This window comes from Antedon bifida, chromosome 7 (genome assembly GCF_963402885.1).
Source record: "Antedon bifida chromosome 7, ecAntBifi1.1, whole genome shotgun sequence".
NCBI classification, from domain to species: Eukaryota; Metazoa; Echinodermata; class Crinoidea; order Comatulida; family Antedonidae; genus Antedon; species Antedon bifida.
Window position 1 is genome coordinate 24,674,413 of NC_136232.1, and position 25,828 is coordinate 24,700,240.

The 25,828-nt window shown below is 34.1% G+C and overlaps 3 protein-coding genes across 5 annotated transcripts in view; 2 read left to right on the forward strand and 1 right to left on the reverse strand.

The window, feature by feature from the left end:
- The window catches only part of LOC144848739 (zinc finger MYM-type protein 2-like), a 39,052-nt gene that overhangs the window by 7,491 nt on the left and 5,733 nt on the right, over positions 1-25,828 (reverse strand). Inside the window, exons 2-9 of the mRNA XM_078705606.1 lie at positions 4,446-5,898; positions 4,123-4,305; positions 3,633-3,956; positions 2,423-3,193; positions 1,756-1,855; positions 1,227-1,407; positions 454-656; positions 10-87 (exon numbers count right to left, since the gene is read on the reverse strand). Of these exons, the coding sequence (XP_078561732.1) occupies positions 10-87; positions 454-656; positions 1,227-1,407; positions 1,756-1,855; positions 2,423-3,193; positions 3,633-3,956; positions 4,123-4,305; positions 4,446-5,891 (3,286 nt within the window). The 5' untranslated portion in view covers positions 5,892-5,898. The remainder of the gene's footprint in view (positions 1-9; positions 88-453; positions 657-1,226; positions 1,408-1,755; positions 1,856-2,422; positions 3,194-3,632; positions 3,957-4,122; positions 4,306-4,445; positions 5,899-25,828) is intronic.
- LOC144848772 (paraspeckle component 1-like) lies at positions 7,825-22,823 on the forward strand. Of its 3 annotated transcripts, XR_013613918.1 has the most exons (9): positions 7,825-8,543; positions 8,843-9,144; positions 9,392-9,487; positions 9,813-10,009; positions 10,365-10,428; positions 11,008-11,173; positions 11,682-11,831; positions 21,527-21,655; positions 21,856-22,823. XR_013613918.1 is itself a non-coding variant. In XM_078705688.1 (8 exons), exons 1-8 carry the CDS (start codon positions 7,944-7,946, stop codon positions 15,401-15,403), a joined length of 1,743 nt encoding a protein of 580 aa, XP_078561814.1. In that variant the 5' UTR covers positions 7,825-7,943; the 3' UTR covers positions 15,404-15,997. The 3 variants fall into 3 exon arrangements, 2 of the variants coding, with proteins under 2 accessions (XP_078561814.1, XP_078561816.1); XM_078705688.1 differs by lacking the exons at positions 21,527-21,655; positions 21,856-22,823 and adding an exon at positions 15,236-15,997; XM_078705690.1 differs by lacking the exons at positions 11,682-11,831; positions 21,527-21,655; positions 21,856-22,823 and adding an exon at positions 15,236-15,997.
- LOC144848806 (dynein light chain Tctex-type protein 2B-like) lies at positions 24,828-25,462 on the forward strand. The gene has a single exon (XM_078705742.1). The coding sequence runs from the start codon at positions 24,886-24,888 to the stop codon at positions 25,435-25,437; it is 552 nt and encodes a 183-aa protein (XP_078561868.1). The 5' UTR covers positions 24,828-24,885; the 3' UTR covers positions 25,438-25,462.

The following is a 25,828-nucleotide window of genomic DNA, read 5'->3' on the forward strand; positions in this document are numbered from 1 at the left end:
ATAACTAACCTGGTTTTGTCCTGACTGCAGTGTTCTGATCAGAAGCAATTGAAAACACATTTGAAATTACTGGAAGACCTGAAGTAACTGAAAAAGAAAGAAGGGAAGGATAATGAATAACAGGAAATGTCAATGATCTAGGTGAATAAATGGAGGAGAGAAAATTCACTATATAGGGCTACTAAAATAGATTTAAAGCTAAAAAAATGTGATTTGTTGACCACCAGCTAAGGTTGTGTTATTGAAGTGTGTAAAGCTCTGTCTACACTATCAAACTAGTTTGACAAACAAAGTGTGATGTGCCTAAATATGGTAGTGATATGTTCAAATATGGTAGTGATATGACATCATCATGTCCATATATAGGCACATCACAGTTTTTGGTCAGTTTGATAGTTTAGACAGAGCTTTAGTAATCGCATTTACAGTTGTATTGTAAATCATGTTGCATACCTTTGGCTGGTTGTTTTCCATTTGGAATACTATGTTCCGTTGACGTATTTGGAATGTTCTGTTGAACTTCTGTTAACATATTTGGAATGTTCTGTTGGGTGTAGAAGAGCAGGAGACAAAGCTGATTACAAACTTTCTTCGCTTCTCCACGCCACATAAACGTCTCGTTCAAAAGGCGGCCTTGTTGCTTACATCCTTCACACCTGATGATACAGATACAATATAATAAAACTTTATTTTCACGACAGTTATGGGATCTGTGGCCGTATTCACCAATCACACTTAAGTGAGATATTTTCCTTAAATATTTAAGTATTTCCCTCATATTATATTCACTTACTGTAGCCAAAGTGTGAATGGTGAATACGGCCAATGGTTCCTTAAGTGCATATAGTAATTACATAATTAAGTGCATATAGTAATTACATAATTAAGTACATATTGGCAGTTTGTGGTTAACATGCTTGTTAAAAATCCTTGGTTCAAATCGACGCTCAGTCATAGCACTAAGTTCTTTTCTCATCCTACACTTAGTATCCAATTCTCTTTACACTATTTTTATATTTATGATCTTAGGATCACACAGCGCTTACTGGCTAAACCCAAGGGGCCCCAGAGCATGAGCAGATCCCATGCAACTACCCAATGTTGGAGGGCCCCTTAGGAGTGCTAAACCAGGGGCATTTCCCACATGCGTTAGGCCACTGCACATGTCACTTGTATCAAATGATTTATTCTTAACAACCAAACTTACCAAATACCCTACTACTTACTTGGTGACTTGTTTTTGCCACTGATCATATTTCTCTCTGCATTTCTTAGAACACAATTTAATAGTGTGTCCTTCACTTCTCTTTTCAATGGCAGTGGGTCCAATCTGAGAGCAATAATCGCAAATACACCAGCGAAGACCAAGCTTTTGCGTGAAACTTTGTTTAAACAGAAGATGACAACCTGGAAAAATAGTTGTTATTCACAAACATTAATAATAATTGAAGATAGAACATACTTTTGACAGACCGTGAAAAGTGGAATTTTCCATAACCATCAGTCTGTTAAATTTTACTTTTCGGGTATTCCCCTTGAAGGTAAGGCTTATGTCTGTTTATCCAGGTAAGCTAGACATGTAATAGAATATCTTCTTCATTTACCATGTCAAACAGAAAGCTCACTTTTTACAGTCAATGGAGTCAAACCAATTAAATAATAGGATTATTATATTATTATATCAATTTCAATTTTTATTCATAAGTTAAAACATGTTTTTAGAAATATGATAAAAATATAAACATGATAAATTACCTTCACTGCAAAAGTTTCTTTCTTTACCGGAGAAATAGATAGTGGAATGATGAATGCGTTCTTCCAAACAGTTGTCGCACGATATTATTACACAAAATGTCTGCAAAAAACAAATAATATTAATATTATTAAAACATAAATGTACAGTATTTAACAAAATATACCACGTGCGACCTGGTAAAAAAAGAAAGAAAAGAAAAATGTTGGAGTAGAATGCAGTAAAGTCGACTCAAGCCCTCAAACTATCTCAAAAGTAACCCGATAATTCTTCCGAGTGACCTTCTATCTCCCACAAACGCTAAACGTACAAATTCTCAGGATTGTTTAGAATATATTTTTAAAAATATCTGGATAGTTGATAAATTTACCATTTAGGATTCCCACCTGAGAATTACGTATTCTCAATGTACTTAGTACAAAGTACAAATTACGTCAGAGTAGGGCAAATATCTGACCAATTACTCAACATTCTGACGCATGACACTCCACAGTAGTTACAAACAATTACAATCCATTTAGGATCTACTATTCTCTTTTTGGTGTAAAGATAAAAATTACATTGGAAAACAATATAGTATTTTCAATAGTGCACATTACTGTAGAAAGAACCCGTCATACACCTACACTGATTCCTGCGGTTTGGTCTCACTTTTCCCGAAATAATTACCTTTTTATACGTAGCTGAACAGTTTTCACTACAGAAAAAGTGAATATCATCTTTCCAGTTGAGTGTGATTGGCTTGCCTTTGAAATTCTTCTTACAATATTTACAATGCAGAGTCAGTTCTTCCTGAGGTAGCGTCACGGGGGGCATGTTGAACTGCATTTGAAAACCAATCACGCACTTATACGAACAGAAATTCCGCACAGACTTATCGCTCATCGTCAGGTGATACAACGGAGCTTGATACATATTACAATGATTGCAATTAACAGGATTTGTGGGATACACCCCTGATTTATCATTCTGAGATTTCATTACGGATTTTTGTTGGCTGGGACTAACATTGGCTGTAACCGGTATACTTTCTGTTGGTGCCTGTGTTACGGAATTTTTATTATTTGTTTCGGGACATTTTGAAAGGATAGACACATTGGGTGTTTTCAACCTATGCATCAACCTTGAGGCGCATAGACCGTTACATACAAGGTGTTTCTCTCCGTTCTTGCCGTGGACTTCTGTCAAAGATGTTATAGCATTTATTTTCTTACACATTAGACAATTTGTATATACGTTATTTGATTTGCATTTCTCGGAGCAGTACGTTTGTTTGACTCCTTTCACTTCTTGCGTAACCCCTTCAAACGTAAATTTAGTTTTACATTCACAGCACGTTTTTACCGGCTGTACGTGATTGTCTTTCATAAACGCTTTCTGACAATCCGTGCTACAAAGACGAAAGAGTCTTCCTTTCAACCTCAGACTATGTTTGTAATGCTGTAAACAAACACAACAATAAAATGAATTAACAAATAATTAAAACTTATCACAATACAACCTTCAATTATCCGGCTGAAAAAAATAAAAAAATAAAGCGTGCTACAGAAAATCCACTGAGTTGATGAGCCATTAATAAAAAGTTGAATCTATATTTGGTCAAACTTTTGGTCAGTCACAAGCAAAAAATCATTTTGTTTTTTATTAGGTTGATTATACTCAGATCAGCTAGATACATCATTCAGATTTCCTTGACAGCCGTAACAGAAATAATCGCAAAGAGAGGTTGCTTTCATAAAAAAATTGTTTTTTTTTGTTATGCATTTTGTTTGTTTATGGAATAAAGAGAAAATGATTGATTAAAAAAAAAGAAGATAGGTTGACTATAATTCATATAGTGGTTTTACACAAGTGTATTACGTGAAATCAGAACACTTACTGTAAGCGCTATGAGTGATGAGCAAACCGTGCAGTAGCAGTGAGTGCCAGCATTTTTGCGCTCCTCGTAGGACATGACACATGCATGTGAACAGAACTCAAGAAATCTTCCACTCGGTCCACTTGGGGCGCACACCTTCGTGTCCTGCACGGTTTTCATGTCTTTTTTACAGAGAGAGCAAAGTTGAGATTTATATGGGTTGATGTTCATACACGCGTTGGAGCAGAATTGTTTTTCTTGCCCCGATACATTCGTCGTCCATTTTGAAACATCAGCATTAGCAATCACTTGACAGCAATTTGAACAGAAATTTATTTGCAAATTCTGAGGGTGTGAAGAATAGAAATGATCTCATTATTTCATAATAATAAGAATTATAACTTATAATAATTTACTGATAATAGGAAGAAAAACTATTTTACGAAGAAAAAAAAAATGTGTGGCCAAATGTTGTCATAAAATTTTGGAAAAGTCAAGTTTAAACACTTACTGTAGATGTAGATTTGTCATTAATGACTATCACATCATCATCGACTTCAATTTCCTTTTTTATTGGAGACACTGATATCTTTCTGGCTGTTACAGACTTTCTGACATGTTCAGGATGATCTCCTTTACCATGTCTACCAACCGACGCTGATGTGCTTTCGTCGTTTTCAATGTTGTTTTTATCCTAAAAACCAAGACAATAATTTTTTTTATTAAACCACCTCAAGACAGTTCTTTCTATACTATAAATTATTTGTCACAAAAAAAAATGATTTATATGAATACGCTTTTTAACAATTTGAAAATAATTTTTTTTAAACCAACCTTTTCTTTCGAAATTTGTGACTTTGGGGCAAATGTAGCTAATCTAGACAGTATTTTGCTGATGATTAATCCTTTATTTGTTGTTTTCTCGTCCACTTTTTCTTCCTTAATCTTTATTGTCTCTTCTGCTTCCACTTTTATCTCTTTTGAGCTAGAAGACTTGTTCTGTTCATTGGCATCTCCAGATGTCTGTAGGTTCGAGCTAGACGACTGGTTCTGCTCTTTTGCGTCTCCAGATGTCTGTAGGTTCGAGCTAGATGACTGGTTCTGCTCTTTTGCATCTCCAGATGTCTGTAGGCTCGAGCTAGACAACTTGTTCTGCGCTTTTGCGTCTCCTGAAGTTTGCAGTGTTGAGCTTGGACACTGCTGCTCAAAATATTCATCCAACTTTTCTTTCTTTATAACAACATCTGACAATTTATCAGAAGATGATTTACCACCACCAACTTGATCTGTTGTTTCTGCCAATTCAGTAGCCTGGTCTCTGGTTACCAGATCAGCAGATTCTTCATGAGCTGGTACCTCTTTGGTGGTTTCCTCAACAAAACATTTGTCTTCTTTTAAATGATCATCACTGGATTCACAACCAATCTCATCATTGACTTTATTCTCTGATGCATCTATTGTGCAAGATTCTTTATTCTCTGAAAGAGACACATCCATTTTCTCAGACATGTCTGTATCATTCCCTACGTTGTCAGAAACTTTTGAGTTGTCACTAATAGCTTCCTGCTTAATTATCAAAGAATTTATATTTTTATCATCATCTTCAGCAGCATCTGATTTTTTATCAAGATCTGTTTCCACGATTCCATCTGTAGAATCGTCTTTTTCCGTTTCTACAGAAACATTGGAATTGTTTTCCTTCGGTTCTTCAACCAATTGTTCCTCTACCAATTGTTCCTCTACATTGTTAGCTCTATTGTCATCTTTGATTGGAATGGTTTTATCAGAGGGAGTAATAGCATCTCTACTTTGGCCAATCGCTGCCGATTCTGGTTCTGGTATTTCATCAGTAGCTTTCGTGTCAAGAATGTTTGTTTCTTTAGAGACTTCCTCAGTGTTTTTATGTACATCACATTCTTGGTCTTGTTCCACAGCCTCGTCCGATTCAATGCCAGATTTTCTATTCTCCAAATCCTTATCAGTTTCATCTCTTTCATTCTTTTCAGGTGCCAATGATTCTTTTCCAGGTTCAGAAATACAAACATCTTTTTCTCTTGGACTAGCAGCATCTTTTGAGAGATCTTCCATATTTTCATCAACTTCCATTTTCTCTGGCATGTCAACTTCTTCTGTACAAGAAATTGTATCATGAACAACATCCGTATTTTCATTCACTTCCATTTTTTCAGTAACATCTTCTTTCTCTTCTTGATCAGATCCTTTCTCAATGTTTTCTATAACTGACTGCCCTTTGATGTCATCACTTTCTTCAACTTCCATCTTTGAACTTTAAAAAATAAAGAATTTTTATTAAATTTAATTAAAACAATTGGTTAGGTAGCTGACGACTAAAACAGAAGTTGGTAAATAAATGATTATCAAATGACTGTGTGTAGTCCCAGAGGGTTATAGTTGTGTTGTGCTCAAGTGGGAGTTGAGTAAGGGAATTGAAAATAGTTTACAGTACATGGTTCTATCAGCCGTCTGTGTTAAATTTTGCCTGCAAAAAAATTCATGTGAAATTATAATAAATACTTGATATTTAAGTGTGACAAATTAAATATTTTTCTTTCTTTTCTGTCAATATACACTACTTTCAGAGAACATGACTTTTTTAGTCTAAAATGAAAAAATGGGTCAAGGCCAATTAGGTTGCCATGTTACTTACTGTACGACTAATTTAAACTATTTCTCACCAAATAATAACACCAAATAACATAAAACAATAACAATAAAATATTTTGTTTAAAAACATGCCAACGTTAACCATTTTTATTATCAGTCATCAGGCAGAAACGTAATAAAATAAAATATTCTTGCACTTTTGTTATTGGGAGTTTTCTATCATTTTATTTTTATAAGCTTTCAAAATGTAGGGGGAGGGGGAGGGACTTGTATTAAATGACAAACAATTTGGTTAATATTATTAAATAATTATTCATTAGGATTCAAACTATCTATGCTTATGCATAAAAATATAAACTATCATCATAGCTTCTAAAATATAATATTATTTAAATATAATAAAATAGGCTAGATGCATATTGTTGTTGTATTTAGTACATACCAAATGATGATTGACCAATTAAAATTAATTATCAAGATATTAGAATGATGTTCTATAAAATGGCATCACAAAGCCAATCAAAATGGCAGCCATTTTGAACAAGACCAAAGAAAGCTTACAATGAATATGTAAATTAGACAATCCTCATGCATATTCATATTTCTTCTAATTCATTGAAATCTAATTGTTTATTATGAATACTGTATGAACTAACTAACAGTGCCAGTTGTTACCATATATCAAGGCTATTTGTTATTTTGAAGTAAAAATATTTATTTACTTCAAATAAGTTCCGACATTTAAGTAACTTTCTGCTGCTCGACACTTATCATCATGAATATTCATGAGGATAAAATGGCTGATCAGTACTGCATGAAACAGTTTCATGGTTTGAAACTGCCTTCTATAGTTCTAGTTAATGGAATCTACATACAGTACGTTGAAATTGTACAAATATTTATATTATCATTGACTGCATGTCCAGCACATCATAAATAAGCAGTACACGCCAATGCCAGTAGTACGTATTGTGTGGGCGCATATTATTTACACCTCATGTATGTGTAGTGATTGAGTGTGTGCGCTTATCCACTGAACCAATTCAATACAGCACGGCCAATCACAAATCCTAACAAGATCACAGTCCACACATGGTGCCAGCAATTATTATAACTGAAATTGAATGGAATGACTTACATGCTGAAGCCCTGCTCTGATGTTGTTTGTAATCAAGTTCAAATCAATTCTAAATTGATCGAGTTTTTAAAAAAAGGTTCAAATCTGATACGCCAACACAAAGTCTTGCCGCCGATACAATCGATGATCTAGCTCCCCAAATGCAAATTTTCATGCGCGCTACAATAAAATAAATGTTTATTCATGATTCGTATATTCATTGTATATTCCGAAAAATAATGAGTACGAGGGTATTTATTTGGATTATTTATTTACAAAAATAAAACTGTTTTATATATCTAAAATGTTAGAAAATATTTATACCATCAATAATATATTTATTTGTGTGTGTTTTTTATTTTATTTCTGTATTTAATGTAAATTTTATTTCTTTAAATAAAAACCCGAACATTAATTATATGCAAATTAGCTTTACCGACGCTCTCCTCGTGCATGGGTAAACGCGTCTACTACCGCATTACACGCTGCTGCTGTGCTGTCGAAGCTCACGCCATTTTTAAAGTTCTTTTTTGCTGACAGAATATAACTTTATTTTATAGTATTTGTGGTGATTATTCCTGTATAATAAGATGGCTAACGTAAAACAGGAAACAGAAAGTCCAAATAAGCCTAATCAGCAACGTACAACACCTAATAATAAAGGTAAGGGTGGAAATATTACGAACAGCAAAGATGGAAATTTCAACAAAGGAGGGAAAGGGGCTGGAGGCGGTGGATATGGCGGCGGCGATGGTAGTGGAAGGCAAGGAAATGCTAACAGCAGTGGAGGAGATCGTGTTGGTAGACAGCATCGAGGAGGTGGCGGAGGAGGCTTTGGTGGCCAAAGACCGGGCGGTGGTGGACTTGGTGGTCAAAGACCGGGCGGTGGTGGACTTGGTGGCCAAAGACCGGGCGGTGGTGGACATCAAAGACAGGGCAACCACCACCAACAACATGGTGGGCACAACAGATTTGGAAATCAAGATATGCAAGCCCAACCCCTAATGCACACATTAAACTTGGAAGAAAGTGTAAAGAAAGAAAAAAAATTCACTCAAAGATGCAGATTATTTGTTGGAAATTTAACAAATGATATTGAAGAGGATGATTTCAAAAAGATGTTCGAAAAGTATGGTGAAATATCGGAGGTTTTCTTAAACAAACAAAGAGGATTTGGTTTCATTCGACTTGTAAGTAGGCCTATCCAGTTAAAATATTCCATTTAATTGATGAGATAGGCTAGCCTTTCTAGAACAACTAGGCCTAGCTAGCTGATTGTGTTTTTCAATAACTTTAGTTTTAGTTTGTTTAACGATTACAATGAAAAATCCCTTTTTTTATATTATAATATTATTGTAACCAACCGAAATGCCCACATTTTGATTCATTTAAAAACTTATTTATTTAGATTTCAGGAAACTGCATCTTTGTTTTTTTACATTTATTTATAAAATATCTGGATGTAATTTGTTTGTTTTTTTTTATCTAGGACACGCGACAAAATGCAGAAGCTGCCAAGGCTTCCATCGATGGTACAACTCGCAAGGGAAGACAAGTTCGTGTTAGGTTCGCCACTCATGGCGCTGCATTGAAAGTGAAGCATTTACCAAACCTTGTATCAAATGAACTTCTGGAACACGCATTTTCACAGTTTGGCATTGTTGAGAGAGCTGTTGTTATTGTAGATGACAGAGGAAAAGCAACTGGTGAAGGCATCGTTGAGTTTGCTCGTAAATCAGGAGCCCAGAATGCTCTTCAGAAAATTAAAGACGGTGTATTTTTATTGACCAGGTAAGGTTTATGCTGCCACCACCCAAAGTATGGGATACACCCTAGTCGCTAACAACTATAACCTTTGTCAGTGCTCCTGGTGCATTCGTGTAACAATGAAAACAGAATCAGATGCAAAAAAAAATAAATTGCGCTGAAAAAAGAAAACTAAAGTACTACTGATACGCCGGTTGATCATGAGTGTCCTAGTTAAAATTAACAAAAAATCTTATATAATATAAATAACTTATCCTTTTATTATTTATAGTTCTCTGAGGCCTGTATCTGCTGAAGTACTTGAGCAAACTGATGAAGAAGATGGATTGCCTGAAAAAAACCTCACAAAGAACCAACATTATCAAAGGTAATTGTTAACTTATTTTTTTTTAATGAAAGAAATATTTTAAAAGTACAATAAGTTTGAACTCCCCACTAGATAATAAAAGCTATTGCACAGAAACAAACGTGTCTTTTTGCATGATTTAATTTTAAAAGATATGCAAGAAAAAGTTATTTTCTTTACGATTTATAATTATATTAATATTACATTGAAAGCTTTCGAATCTCAAAAGATCGACACAAAACCACTAATTATCTGGTAAAACTCCAAGAAAGTAGGAAGCCTTTTGTCACTTTTCCCCTGACTGTATTATTCTATATTAATTAACAAAATCTAATTTTGAATTAAGGGAACGAGAAGCCATTCCAAGATTTGCACCGCCGAGCTCGTTTGAGTTTGAATGGGGGTTAAGATGGAAAGAGATCTTTGAACTGGAAAAGTCTCAAAGAGAACAGCTTGAGAAGCAGTTTGAAGAAAGAAGAGAAAAGCTTGAATCTGAAATGGATGGTGCGCGATACGAACATCAAACAATTATGATGAGACAAGGTAAAGTATTTGTTTTAGAATTTGCATTAAGTTCTGTCTACACTACTAGTAGTGACTAGTTTGACAAAAATGTGTGATGTGCCCAAATATGGTAGTGATATACCCTAATATGGTAATGATGACATCATTATGGGCACTTCACATTTTTTGGGTCACATAAAGTTTGATAGTGTAGACAGAGCTTTAGAGTTTCACTTCTTTGTTGGGGAGAGGATGCGAGCTGTACATCTTGTAATTTTACTAAATAAACATAAAAATGATAATTTAAAAATATTATACAACTAATATAAGTCTTTTTGTGATTTGATTTTTCAACCAGTCATTTTATTTCTTACTCTATTTCCAACAATTTTAGATTTACAACGTAGACAGGAAGAATTGCGAAGAATGGAAGAAAACTTCAAAGAAATTGAGCAGAGGTTAGTAATAACAGATTTTGGGGTTGGTTTTGATAAGAATGTTGTAGCAACATTGTTTGCTGTATGCTAATAAAAGGTATTATTTTCAGAAAAGCAATTTTAAATTACCTTAATATTCCTACTTCTAAATACCTTATTTTTCAAACTTTTGCATTCTTCTTACTCATCTCATTCATTTTTGTCTTGGTGAAAAGGGAGGGTATTTTATATTCCTCCCCTGAGTTTATAGCCTCTCTACCCGAACACGAGCTTTATAGAATAATTACAACTGTTCAACAAAGAACGTTTTTAATCAATTTTTATCGTCTTTTATTAGGCATTTTGTTAATTATTTTATATATTTAAATTACTTTTTTTAAATGTAAAATAATGAATGCAATGTTTTTATTACAATTACTTTTAACATTGTAAGATATAAACGAGAGGAAAAAATATGTTTAAAAAATATAATATTTATAACAGAGTATGATAATAAAAGTAGGACGAACCCACACAAGACAAAAAAAAAAAAAAATATTCCTACTTCTGATAATTGATATTTGTGCATATCTATAAATATTCAAATTATGTTTACCATAGACGTCAGGAAGAATTCCGTCAACGATCTGAGATGCGCAGCCAGGAATTGGAATCCATGAGAGCGCACCAGGAAGAGGTTAGCCGACGAAGACAAGAAGATTTGAGACGTCGTTCCCAGAATGTTACCGCTGACGGCATGATGCAGAGGAGTGAATCGCAGATGATGGTAGGCTTAATTTTTTTGCGAGATTGGGGAGGTGGTGTGTGTGGAGAGAGAGGGGTTGGGGGAGGTGTGGGGAAAGATACTTTTTATAGTTTGGTTTATTTTGTATTATGTGTATAACATTTTTCTACGGAATTTTAGTGGCTGAGTTGTTAAGGAATGGGAAACTGCAAATTAAAGCCATATATTAACTACCTTGGCTGTAGTTCAATTTTCTCAAAAGGACACATCTGGCTTGTGTGCATTTAAGGAAAACGTATTCTGGTCCATGACTGACTACAACTGGGTTTAATTACTTTGTTACACAAGCGTGGCCCTTGCTCTAATGATAGATGATGTAAAACTTGTATATATTTTTTTTACCAATGCATGTTGTTTGTGTTATTTGTCACTGGTGCAAGATTTTTTTTATGAAATGGTATTTGCAAAGTGTGAAATGTGCATGCATATCATTTAAAAAAACCAAAATTCAACTAGATTGTTGATAAAAGGTAAATAATACTATTTCAAGGGTGAAGCCATGGCGCAAATGAACCAGGGAAACAACGCAATGTCTGGAGCCGGTCCTAATGGCCGCCCCGGACCTGGTGCCGGACCCAATGGGCGTGGAATGGGTGGTGGTGGCCCAGGAATGCAAGGTGGTCCAGGTGGAATGCAGTCGGTATGTACATAACATAATTGTATTGTGAGACATGGTGATGATCTGGGTGTGTGTGTTTGCCAGAGTGAACAAAGCATTCAACATAAAAGAATGAATTGCTGTTGTCTTTTGTTTCTTATGCTGGCTTAGTCATTGAATCTTCAAATCCTTTGTGTCACTGTGATCTACAATGTCCTTTGTGAAAGGACATATGCTGGTACTTTTATTTTACAGCCTTTCATGAAATCGACAGCATTTATAAATTGTTTTTTTAGTGATTTCTATAAATTGTTCCTGAAATATGTTAAATGACATTCTAACTCTAAAAACTGTGTGTTGGGAGGGGTGGGGGTGTTGAGAATAGAAGAAAAAAGAGCAGAGATAAAATGTTATATTTCATAATAGGTTCAAATGAGTATTTTGAATCTCCTGGTGAATTGTTAAGTTAGGTTTGCGGTACACCAAAAGGAAATAACGTATGGTTGAGGTGTCTTGATGTTTTGGTTGTTATGCTACGACCGACTTCTGGAAGTATAGTCGCATAGTGGGCCTAAAGATATAACTATCGTACAAAAGAATTAGCTGAATTAGAAACGTCTTTTGGAAGTGCTAGTATTCTAAAATCTTAGCTCAAAATGTGCAGGCTAAACCTTGCGAAATTATAAAGACGCACTGTTACTTATATACAGTGTTCAGTGTTATTCTCATGTTGACAGTGCATCAAGAGAGATCATCAGCTGTATGAATAAGTCAAAATCAAATATAGTTGTACTAACTGTGCTACTGAACATAACTAATTCAAAATAATACCCAAGCCCACCCAACATTTTGCTCCGGCCACTCTAACGGAGTCCATTAAGGGTGATTAATGTCTCAAAGGATACCACCTGTGTTGCATAGTGCTGAGCAACCAATTCATTGTCAAGCTGTTATAGGTTAAAATTGTGGTTCATAGAATAAATATTGTTAATCAGGTGTTTTTTATCTTATTGATATCTCTTGCGACAATAAAGAACATGCCAGACTGTTTCTTGTGGGGGATTCTTTTTATTTTCGTAATCACATTTAGCCATAGTACGGACTTGTACGAATCTTTAGATTACTTACCGTGTTATGATGAAAACAATTACGTACAGTAACCAAAGAGTGATTGCAGTTCAAATTTGAAGCACTTTTGAAACGGTTGTTGCCATACACAATGTATTCTGTAGTTAAGATATGAGTATCACGCATAGTGGCTTTTCAGTTTACATCAGTATTTGTTTTTATTGTGGTTCTGTCCACACCTGATGACCTATTGAAGTAGAAATGTAATTTAAAATATAGCATTCCCTTAAAACAAAAACTAAATAGTAAGACTTTACACCAATAATGTGTACAACGAGTATGTTTATCTACCACCAGTTCACACCAAATGGAAATGTAATTTTTAAATATAGCATTCCCTTAAAACAAAAACTAAATAGTAAGACTTTAAACCAATAATGTGTACGACGAGTATGTTTATCTACCACCAGTTCACACCAAATGGAAATGTAATTTTTAAATATAGCATTCCCTTAAAAAAACTTATAAAAAGCAAGACTTTAAACCAATAATGTGTACGACGAGTATGTTTATCTACCACCAGTTCACACCAAATGGAAATGTAATTTTTAAATATAGCATTCCCTTAAAAAAACATGTAAAAAGCAAGACTTTAAACCTGTAATTTGACCAGTACATGCTTATCTACCACCAGTTCACACCAATGCTTAGCTTTCAATCCAAACTCATGACAATGACATTGTAAAAAGTTCAGTAACTAATTTAGAGATTCTTTTGTTCGACATACAAATGTTTGAAGTTCAGCAGGGCCATGTTTAAAGCTCTGTCTGTACTATCAAGCTTTATGTGACAAAAAAATATGATGTGCCCATATATGGACATGATGATGTCATACTACTACCATATTTGGTCACAGACTTTTTTTGTCAAACTGGTTTGATAGTGTAGACAGATCTTTAGAAATAACTAACGATATCATAATACAGGTACCTAACACAGAGTGTATAGAATCGTATTGTTAGTAAAGTTTCTCATTGGAAATAACCATGTCATTCTAAACCATGTTAGCTATATGTTGGTTACCAGTGTCAACAGTTGCATATTCAGAATGAATTATGCCATAACTCATTGGTCTTACCATAAATTGCTATTGATTGATATGATTTTTTCTCTCGATGTTTTGAATATTTGTGCAGTAATGTTATAAATAATATAAATAAAATAATGCTATAAAGTTGTTTTTTAGATTAGTTTATGATAAAAGATTTTTAATTCATAATACGGAGATAATTAACAAGTAGTAGTAGCTTTACTTACAAAAGTTACAACATTTTGTGATGTCATTATTCATTCGCATAGTATATTCCTGCATAAATTAATCCAGCCCATGTTTATAAGGAAAATAAGTAATTTTACTGAAATAATATCTATATCTATTATATCAATTATATCAAGTTGGTAGATTCTGATCTTTGAATGGCATTTTGGATGTAATAGGTTTGAACAACTATCAATTTTGGCTGTTAAATAAGCAATTGTTTTTCAGGTTAATGGCCTCATCATTAAATTAAAGACACAAATTTGTTTAACACAATAGTTTGTAATGAGCTGCTTAAATCTGGGCAATATTTGATGTTTTGGACAAAGTAATTGACTTTACACTAAGTGTTCACTAATCACTTTCAAGTACGAACATATACATAGTTCATAATGGAATACATGATCATAAGATTTTAACATAAAAATGCAATTTTTGAATGCATAGACTTTTTTTAAATATGGTGTCATTTCAATGGAAACTTGTCTGTTAGTGTTACTAAATGTATTGGCAACTTTTCCTTCGTTTCATCGTGCTTTCAAATTCTTACTGAACATGCAATCCTCTGTTTTGAATATAATGTGTAGTGGCAATTGTAGATGTAGACAAAACTGTACATTTAAATAGCAATTATTCTGTAACTAGAAATAGTAATTTGTGCCTTAGAAACATAACGCATAGTTTTATAATATATTGTAAAATAATACACAGCATAATCGTATTACCCCGAGGATTCAGTTCTGGCTGTTCTGTCGCATAGAGTTTGTACAATTATTATTCATGTTCTAATAACTTTTTATTTTAATAGCTTATTTTGTCTACAGGAACATCAGTTTGTTCTGGCCTACTACTAACTTGATAAATATTGATAATGTGCTGTAATTCCTAATGTTGTTCAATTTCTCTTTCCCTCCATGCATTGAAATTGTTGCTGTTGATCGTCATCTCTCTTCAAATGTTGCTGAAAATTCATCTGGTTTTGAATATTATTATTTGTAAACACCAAAAACTGAATGATTTTTTAAAAACTGTTGAACTATGACCTATGAACTAAACACAGCGTGCTAGCCGATTTGACCAACCTCCACAGCAAGGATTTGGGCGTGGTGGGCCAGGCGGACCAATGGGCGGTCCAATGGGTGGTAGTCCCCATGAAATGCGTGGTGGACGTCGTGGAGGAGGAGAACGTGAGCAAGATGTTCCTTTCAAACGGGCTCGTCGTTTTTAAAATGTATTAGAAGCTGGATTACATCTGGAGATCTTGTGTAAGAAGACATATTCAGAAGATAAAAGTTCTAGGAATATTGAACAAATTATGTACATTTTAATAGTTCCATTCTATTTGGCATTTAATTATGTGAGAAGACACAGCAGTATCTAAATTGCATATCGCGTATGATAACTTGTAATTAGTAATTTTAAATAGGATCGTTGTGTTGCAGTTTTAAAACCCTTAAACCATGGTGCAGCAGATTAGAACTCTCGACATGAATGTAGTTTTATTTTAACTTAGTTTATTTTGTATTACAGTTAACAATTAATGTACAAAAAATTAGACTTGGCCGCTTTTAATGTTTTGCTTCCAGTATGAATATCTGCATTTTGCGACAATTTACCTACAGTATGCTTTGTAATCGCGGTAAACCACTCTTCAATTTCAAGTCGGGCTACTGTATATAAACTGTAGACTGTATAAAGTCGCAAAAAACTGATAAAAATAGTTCTTCTTTTTTTTAATTGGATTCATTTTAAGGTTTGTGTTGCATCTGTTTTGACGACTCATTGTTTTGTAAATAAATTGCGTATTGCTTATGATAGTCTACTTGTTCCAGCCTCCGAACAATTTTCTTGCTTCAGTTTTGTCTTTGAACTCTTAAACTATATTCGTGACCCTAAACCAAGTTATGTCACAATACTGTGAAATTCAAACTTTTGAAAATTAAACAGATTATAATTTAAAACTTTATAATGACCTAGATGTTAGGAGCAAGGACTTGCATTTATTGCAAGAACATTAAAAATAAATCAAAGTTAATGAAAGTGGCTGCATCTACACCTAGTCGTAGATACAATTCAGAGACAAAATCTATGCCTATATAGCGCCCTCTATGGCTTTTGATAAAAGACTAATGTGTTATGATATCAGTGAATCGTAAGCCAGTCGGATGGCTAAATGGGCAGCGCGTGGGTCTCGCAGCGTCATGCTGTAGCGATGGCTTGGTTTCATTAATCGTTAAAATCTATCCGAAATTTAAATTACGCCATCGTTAAGCTTTGAAAATGCAGTAGACTAATAATAATTTGATTATTGAATAATATTGACTTGAATTAAAATAACCGGTTTTAAATATTTTCATTACGGATATGGATTTACATAACACTAATAAATCTATCGGTATTACATTACAGAGGAGTGTAATTAACTGTTAGTGTTAGAGCATGTGGCACAGTGTGTTACAGTAAGCAGTTGGTTTGAGCTTGAGACAATCCTTGTTGAATTTCTTGTGTGCTTAGGCAAGACACTTAGCGTTTGCCTCTCTCCACCCAACTATAACATTTAGTACTGCACAGATTACTAAAGCTGCATCATAATTGGAATATTGGAATATATGTTGGCATTCTTCGGGTAATGTAATGCTTAGGTTGGAGCATTATGCACTATATTCACAAATTGATTAATCGTAAAAAGTTACATTTTGAAGTTAAATTCATATTTTGCGGAATAGTAGATCTGCATTGTACTATACTTTTTGTCACTGGATGATGCCAGAAACTTTGGATACAGACAAATTGATAAATATTTCCGAGCTGATAGCACTTGCTATTTTAGTATATTTACGGAAGATGCCACAAATAGAGCATGAGATTTTGCCAAGTGAATTTTGGATTTGCCATAAACTTAGATGATGCAAGACTAAGAACAGTACAGTATTAAACTACATATTGTAGAGCGTTGTCAGGTATGTATGTCAGGAGTATACACTGTCTATTAATAATTCTACTTCCTAGGGGGTACAGTAGTTGTCCTACATTTAGTTGAAAATTGTCCTGCATTTAGGGGAAAATTGTCCTGCATTTAACGGGAAAATTGTCCTACATTTAGGGGAAAATTGTCCTACATGTAGGGGATATTGTCCTACATGTAGGGGATATTGTCCTACATGTAGGGGATATTGTCCTAGGCGGTACAGTAGTTGTCCTATGTGGTAGTTCTAAGTTGTATGGGTGATAATTGTCCGGATGTGTAATGTGTTAACGACAAATTGTTCGTTTTTATCCTCCCCATACCCTCCACTAATCTTGAAACATGCATATCTTTTTTAATTCAGTAAATTATAGATTGTAGGAACATGCAAATTGTTGTTTTTAAAGTTTGCCATATGTTTAATTATATAAAGTATTCATTCTAAATGCGTGTAATTATTTTTCAAATTAAGCAGTCAAGATGATTGTTCATCATACAGTAATGTTTACTATGGGATATTATTTTCTTGCATAAATTGTGATTGCTCTCATAAAAAGAAAACTTACTGTAGCCAGGACACTGTGTCCTGAAGAAACCTTTTTTAAATCATATTTATTAGCAGGCTAAACTGTGGAAGATATTGTCTCCTGAATAAAATAATGCAATGTTCTGCAAGTCAATTAATTTTTATTAAGGTAAGGGTAGGTATTTTGTGTGTATTGTATATAGCAATTGAATACAGATAGTGCATACAGATACACCATGCAATTTGTGACTTTTTGGTTCCAAGTACAGAAACTTTTACCAATACTGTATATGTACCAGCCTGGGAATTGAATCCGGTCTAATCATTCTTTTACTAATCTCTTGTACTGTACTGTTTTCCTCCAATACCTTCAACATTAAATGCCTCTCCAATGCCCAGGGCTTCTTCCACATACAGGGTCTCTTTGTCTTCCAGAGGCTCTTCCACATAGATGACATCATGCCCGGCTTCTCTTCGTCAATGCGCAGGGCTTCTTCCACATACAGGGTCTCTTTGTCTTCCAGAGGCTCTTCCACATAAATGACATCATGCCCGGCTTCTCTTCGTCAATGCGCAGGGCTTCTTCCACATACAGGGTCTCTTCGTCTTCCAGAGGCTCTTCCACATAGATGACACATGCCTAGCTTCTCTTCGTCAATGCGCAGGGCTTCTTCCACATACAGGGTCTCTTCGTTTTCCACATCAATTTTTTCTTCCACATTAAATGGGTCTTCTTTCCATGTCCAGACTTTCTTTCACATTCAGGTATTACGCATCCCTTGGTATCCATTCATCCAGTACATCTTCTAAGCAACCAGAGTTTCAACTTGCATAAAGGAAATGGTGTAGGTGTAATCTACTATAGGTTATCTGTTCATACAACTCTTTATTACAATCTTGATAATTTTTGCTAATCTGTACTTTATACAGTTACTGATGATTAGCAACAATTATTATATTGGTTCAGTAACAACCCATTGTTTTCGTGAATCTTAATCTCGGTTTACACTATCAAACTTTATGTGACAAAAAAATCAGATGTGCCCATATATGGACACAACGACATCATATCACTACCATATTTGGTACACACTTTTTTTGTCAAACTAGTTTGATAGTGAAGACAGTGCTTGACTCTCGGCATGGTCGTGAGGTTATGAACAACACACTAATTGTCTGGAGGTTGTGGGTTCGAGTCCACCGAGAACCACTTGAAATTTTTCTTTTTTTTTGCATTCTCGAATGTACGCAGCATTTTGTTAAAATTGTTAAGCAAATTTTTTGAAAAGCATAAACATTTAGTTCATAAATCATAAAACTAAGTACATACTTGCTATACTTATTACAGTCTACCATATGATTTTGTTTATTTCCGGCAACCCAGATGGTTCAAGCCATCATGATATTTATTACGTGTATTTTATGTCAACAATCCTTCTTTTTTTTTTGACTGGCATGAATAAATGTATGAAATGGAAAATTTGATGATAGTGATACCGTGCAAATTTGTTCTACCAGGAGGCTATTCTATGTTAAATTACAGTAGAATCATTAAAAGGGATATTTTCTGGACCCAACGAACTGTGCCCTTAATATGTGTCCATCACATGAATAGACATTATTTAAAAAGCCTCATTAATTTCATGGGGTGTGTCCCCTTAATAGAGTTGGCCCTGAGTAATGCTGTAACTGTTTCAAGAGGTCCTTGTACCCTGAACAATGGTGTCCCAAAGGAGGGGTTGTACCATATACTGTAAACAATGGTTTTATATCCTGGGAAAATCCTATATCCTGATAACTGTTAAAATAATGGTTAGAAATTCCTTGGTCCAATTTTAATAATAGATAGAAAAATAACTTTCATAATTAATTTCTACTTTTTGGAATATTATAGAGCAAATGATAAAAAGAAAGAATAAATTTCACCTAAAAAATTGTACATGGTTAATGTTTACCAATCCTTGGTTCTCTCATTCATTTGGGTCATTCTCATTAATTCTCTTTAATAAGAAGTTACTACTAGTAGGGCTACAGTATAAGACCGCTAACCACATAACACTTGTTTTATGCAACTTTATGTTGAACGTCAATTCTCTGAAAAACAGAAGAAGATTACGGTGCTTCTACAGAAGTATTTCCAGCTTTATACTTGTATTAGGTTATATTTGTAAACCCATACAATAGAACTGTAGGCGATTTTACAGGAAAAGTGAATAAGATCAAGCAAGCATCACAAAGCTATGGTGAGTATAAACAATATAATTTCATAATTATCTAAACCATGCCGTTCCTTCGATTTGTTCGGATTCTGTAAATATTTTGAAAACTATATTGAGCTGAAGTTCATTTACATTTGTACTAAAAGTTATCAAACATATGTGAAAAATATATGAACTTGTATAAAAACAATCAATGTTGATTGAACGAGTTGTGCTGTACATCAGTCTCATGAATAAATAAGTTTATATATGTTTTTACAGTGTACTAATACTGTACCATAGAGATACATACAGTACTATTGTGTGTTTGTGATGTAAATGGCAATGTGAGGTTTACTGGTGTATATATTTGCATACAATTCTCTTACATTTATGTAAGAGTAAATATATTAAATATATATTTATATAACAAAACTGGACATATTGTGCATCAGTGTACTATTGATTTAAAAAGATACTAAACTTGCGTTTTATACTTATACTCATAAATATTATTTATGAAATGAAATATATTGAATTCATATTTCTGAGTAAATCATGCTATCTTGCATTTTACTTGGAAAAAGCATCAATAAAGGTTTACACCTTTTTTTCCATGTGCCAATTTGATCGACAGAAGACATTTTTTATTACATTAATAACTACAGTACATTAAATAATACTGGTGGTATGAGATCAATGAATGTCTATTTTGGGAGGTTTTTTGTAAATATCAGAATATTTGTAATATATATATTCCCGTCGTGCTGTAATCTTTTTTTTTTTAAACACTACACTTGTCTTGTTTAAATAATAGTTTAAATACTGGACAGCACTGGATTGTGCAAGAATAGACAATGATCAACACATTGCACTTACGTATTTATTTTCAATGTTCTTTTTGTGACATTCTAGATATTCATAATTTTGGACAAATGTTTATATCAAAACCAAATTTGACTTTAATATTCACCAATTTGTATTGTTGAAACAGTATATGCATATATTAGGTACTACTTCTACTTTTCTCAAATATAACATAGTTTTGATACTGTAATTTGTATTCGTAAATCCATAATCTCAAGAACGAAATACATTATTGTAGATCTCGGATCAAAAATTTGAACTGTAACAGGAAACGTGTGTACCTCAACTCATACAGCCTCTACTGTAACATTGATAAAACAAAGCATTTGTTCATATCGATTGCTCATAATAGCAAATGTGCACGCATACTATAATACCTACAGTTTTTACTGTAACATAGTGTAGCAGAAATGGTCATTGTTAATAAAATGCTCAAAATAAATGAAAACCACGCATACAGATTACGCAGGTAGAAGAAACGTTTGATATTATACTGTAGTGTCTAGGGGACTAAATATAATTTATTTTGGTATATATAAAGTGTTTAAGTTTCACCTTTTTTGGTTTTTGGTACATTTTATTATTACATTACAGTTTTGCAATATACATAGTACTGCAGTACAAACAATAGTGTGGACATTTTACTCTACTGTATCTTATTTAGAAATAAAAAGTGCATAGTTTGAAATAGTGAGTAACTGGGTGATGGTGGATGCTGGAGAATGGGTGTACAGAATGACAGTTAAAAAGTACATCCTTATTTCAGTATTAATTTTCTGTTAATTTTGATTTTAGGTGGTGAGGTTGGTGGCAGTATCAGCCTAGTAGCCGTTCCATCTGGTGGCATTTCTGCTGTAAAGACTGGTGTAGTCTATCAGGATCTTATGGATGGATGTTTCAACAGAACATGTTGGTTCATTTTAGGTTAGTTCATTTTAAACTCGGGGTTTAGAATGATAACTAAATAATAAAAAGGAATATATCTTAAAAGTATTTATTTGTTATGTAAATATTCTGTACATGGCAAGGGCTTGAATTTATTTAGTTTGTATATTTAGTTGGAATTTGTATAATTTAAATTATAAATGTCAATTTTTTTTAATTCAAAATTGTTTGTATTGTAGGCCAATGGTGGTTCTATGTCTATGTGGTGCAGTGTTCACTAGGTCTACTGATAATGTCATTTTTATGATATGCACATGCAGCAAGCGAATAACATGTCAACTCAGCATATCGACTGTGATATGCGATTGCGTCGTAGCACTGCAGATGTTTACCTAAATCTATCCAATCAAGTCTTCATTTAACCTACCAACCGACCAAATCTGTGTGAATGGATGGATGACCAATAAAGTGGAAGATCGACAACCAAGTGAAAGTTATTTGAGATCATTCTAGTGCTCAAAATCTAGAGTCTATATTACTAGAGCTTATTACACAGTCCATGACTGTGGTGGTCTTTGTTGCACTTTACTTGAACATGACTTATAGCCAGACATGCATCTAGAAGTTTGGTAGAAGAGAAAGGTGTAGATATAATAAAAATTAAAATATGTATAAATAATGACATAATTAATATATTGATGAAATAGATAAATAATATATTATAAATCCAAAGGCAAATTACTGAAAAAAATGACAATGCTGTTGGTATCAGTGGCTGGATCTCAATGAAGATACAAAATAAAATAAGCAAAAAGCTATAATCAAAATGATAAGTAAATAGCCAGTAAAATTATCAGACCTTTCGGACAACACTAGCCCTTCATCAGTGCAATATGCTTGTGCAATAAAACAATAATTGAGTTGGATTTAGGAAATTTAAAATATTTAAAAGGAACTTTTTATGGCATTAAGGAATATTAAACCAGTTGTCCAATACAAAGATTACTTTTTTGTTGATATATAATGTCAATTATTAAATCCTGGTTACATTTATTTGCACTAAACATCGCAATACTCCGATAAGCCTTGCAATATTTTTCATTAAAGTTTATATTTTTGTATTCCTTTGATATTAATTTATAGAGTTCCTGTTTATATATTTTATAGAAAAAAATGTTATTTAATAATTGTGCTAATAAAAACCATAAATCTATTATAACTGAAATTGGTTTAATTTTGATTTCTAGTCTGGTGAGGTAGGGGTGCCGCGAACCATAGCCATAATATCTGCACAAATGCAAGGCTCTTCTCTACCATGGTTCTGGTGGTACAGTAGAACAAGTTTTCAGAATAAGGGCTACTGTTGGTCCCTGGCTTGTGAAAAAACGGTGCATTTTTCGGAAAAGCCTAGGGTCACCTCAGTTTACTGGTCCATCTCATCCATTGTCGTTCGTTCGTGGTAGGAACTGCCGTGGGTCATTAACGAGTGTTCACAGAAATTTATAATTCCCAGCAATGTTTTAACTGTATATATGAACTGTTTATAAGTTGTTTTGAGACTGTGTAATTTGGTAGTAGTCACTCTCATACTGTAGGCCTACATTTAAAAGTAACACATCCAAATGCCAACTTTAAGTCAATGGCTACCAGATGTCTCTGTGAGACGGTTATTTGAACCAGTACCAGTACCAGTACACTTCCGTTTTTAATAATGGAATATCGTATAAAGAATTGAAGGACGCTGTCTAAAGCTTGATTCTCACTAGTATAACGCGAGGACGTAAACGCAACGCAAGCGTGTTGACCAACGAACAAGCGGCAGTTCGAACAATCCATCGGTTGTGATTAGTCAACTTACGTTGCGTTACGTCATTGTGTTGCGTCTCTAGTGGGAACCAAGCATTAGTGTGAATGTCCTAGCTTTAACCATAAACAATGTTAACATGAGAGTATGGAAAATGGATAGGTATTTTAAATTATATCCATTTTCTATCATATAAATTGTGAGGTACAAACAGTGTATCGGCAAATACTGTACAAAACAATCCTAGGATAGTGTCTTGTGTGGGATATGTCGACAAAGGTTGGGGGACAATTAACCTCCTGTAGCATAAATGCGTATTTAATATTACCATACAAAAAAGTTTCATACTATTATAGGCGTGCCATGGGGGAAAACTCTTCGTTTTTGCCAATATAGACTCTTGTCAATAGGGTCACATGTTGACAAGACGATTTGGAGAATGTCATACAAAGAATAAGACCTTTGATAATACATTTGATGCATAATGAGTAAACGGTGGATGTTTACTCCAGAAATAGTGTTTAGAAATGAGTCTTTGTTGACGCTTTCTTCTTCCTTTACAAAGTAAACATATTCGTGGATGTTGAAGTACTGTGCTAAACAAACGAGCCAAGATAACGTGTTAGATTTCAAGCAATCGATTGGAAATTCAGTTTTAATTACGTTCGGCGCGCTAGCTTGTCTGTCATGTATCGTCTACAATAGAAATCGTGAAGATGATCTTGTAAAGAGGATGAGATAACCATGTACCCGTAGCTTGTCTTCCGTTGATGCACCTGTTAACGTTAGTCCACAGGAAATTATGTCAAATCCGAATATAATGAGAAGTATTTTCAACAAACGTACACCTCATCACAAATCTTCGATTCTCATTTTTGATAACGTTGAGTACAGACTACAACTTCTGCGAGTACGTGTACTTAAACGAAATGTATACTATAAGCTATTAAAACATTCTACAATATAATATACTTTGAGTATTGTATACTAATTGTACTGAAGCAAATAAGGGAATGTTATTTACATTGTAGAGAACCCAATCACGCGTGTTTTGTATAGCTACCTGATATGGTTTAAGTTTGTATACCGCCAAGTGTTTGGAGTAACTATGGCCAACGGACATACGATTCCATTTGCCGGATGACAAAGGATCATACATCAGTCGGGATCAACCAGAAGTACGCTAACAACTACAAAATGAATCCTGTACAAAGTAGTGATTTAAATATTAATTAATAAAGACGATAAAAGAACATTTTGTGCAGATGCACTGAGCTAATTACAGCGTGAAGTAAAGTGCTTAAGTGAAGTACTTTGTTTTAGCCTGAAATATACTGATTCTAAAACAAGATTTGACAATTTAATATACTAGAGTACTAAAGAGAAGACTACTTAAAAAAAGAAAAAATAGTCGGCTTACCATTTCGTCAAACTTCAACTGTTGAGGTAAAAAAAACTTGAAATTATGGATGAGTCAACCGATAAATCGTCGGTTAGATCGCAGTCCACCGTCGATCATCCGGATTACGGGCCAATATGTTACCGTAAAAGATCAAGAAAACCGTCAAGATGGTCGGTAGTTTCCAAACGTATCTCAATGATTGGAGGACGCAACATCCCCACGTTCCGTTCCAGCAAGACGTCGACAATCGTTCCACCAAAACCTCGAGTTGAGAATACTTTCAAAATGGATCCTGACACCGGATTCAAACCAAGCAAAGTTGAAGAAGAAGTGTCGATTATTCTGGAAAGAGTTCTGAAATACGAAGAATATGATACAAATTGTGGTAGGTTAGCGGCTAGGCTGACAGAACTGGTCAAATCCAAGATCAAAGAGCTGTATTTTAGTCGTCATAAACTTGTGGTACACGTTGTAATCGGCTCGCAACAGGGCCAAAGTTTAGAAATAGCTAGTCGCTGTCTTTGGAACCATAATACAGATAATTTTTGTTCGGCATGGTATCAGAATGGTACGTTATTTGCGATTGCTACTGTTTATGCTGTTTATTACGAGTAAGAAGTATAGAACCATACGGAGGATTAACTTTTGCTTTAACGATGGCTAACTTTTAGTTAACGGAGGATTAACTTTTGCTTTACCGATGGCTAACTTTTAGTTAACGGAGGATTAACTTTTGCTTTAACGATGGCTAACTTTTAGTTAACGGAGGATTAACTTTTGCTTTACCGATGGCTAACTTTTAGTTAACGGAGGATTAACTTTTGCTTTAACGATGGCTAACTTTTAGTTAACGGAGGATTAACTTTTGCCTTACCGATTGCTAACTTCTTATTAACGGAGGATTAACTGATGGTTAACCTATGCATGACAAACCTTTAGTTTAGGAGCGTTAACTGTTGGCTTACTGATGTGGTTAACACATTAATTACTGCTTGGGTTATGTAAA

Excerpts from the sequence above, each read along its gene's own strand:
- LOC144848772 (XM_078705688.1), top strand. The coding sequence starts at position 7,944 with ATGGCTAACGTAAAACAGGAAACAGAAAGTCCAAATAAGCCTAATCAG. Across the intron at positions 9,145-9,391 it reads GGTGTATTTTTATTGACCAG|TTCTCTGAGGCCTGTATCTG; the intron begins GTAAGGTTTATG and ends TATTATTTATAG. Across the intron at positions 11,174-11,681 it reads GGAGTGAATCGCAGATGATG|GGTGAAGCCATGGCGCAAAT; the intron begins GTAGGCTTAATT and ends TACTATTTCAAG.
- LOC144848806 (XM_078705742.1), top strand. The coding sequence starts at position 24,886 with ATGGATGAGTCAACCGATAAATCGTCGGTTAGATCGCAGTCCACCGTC.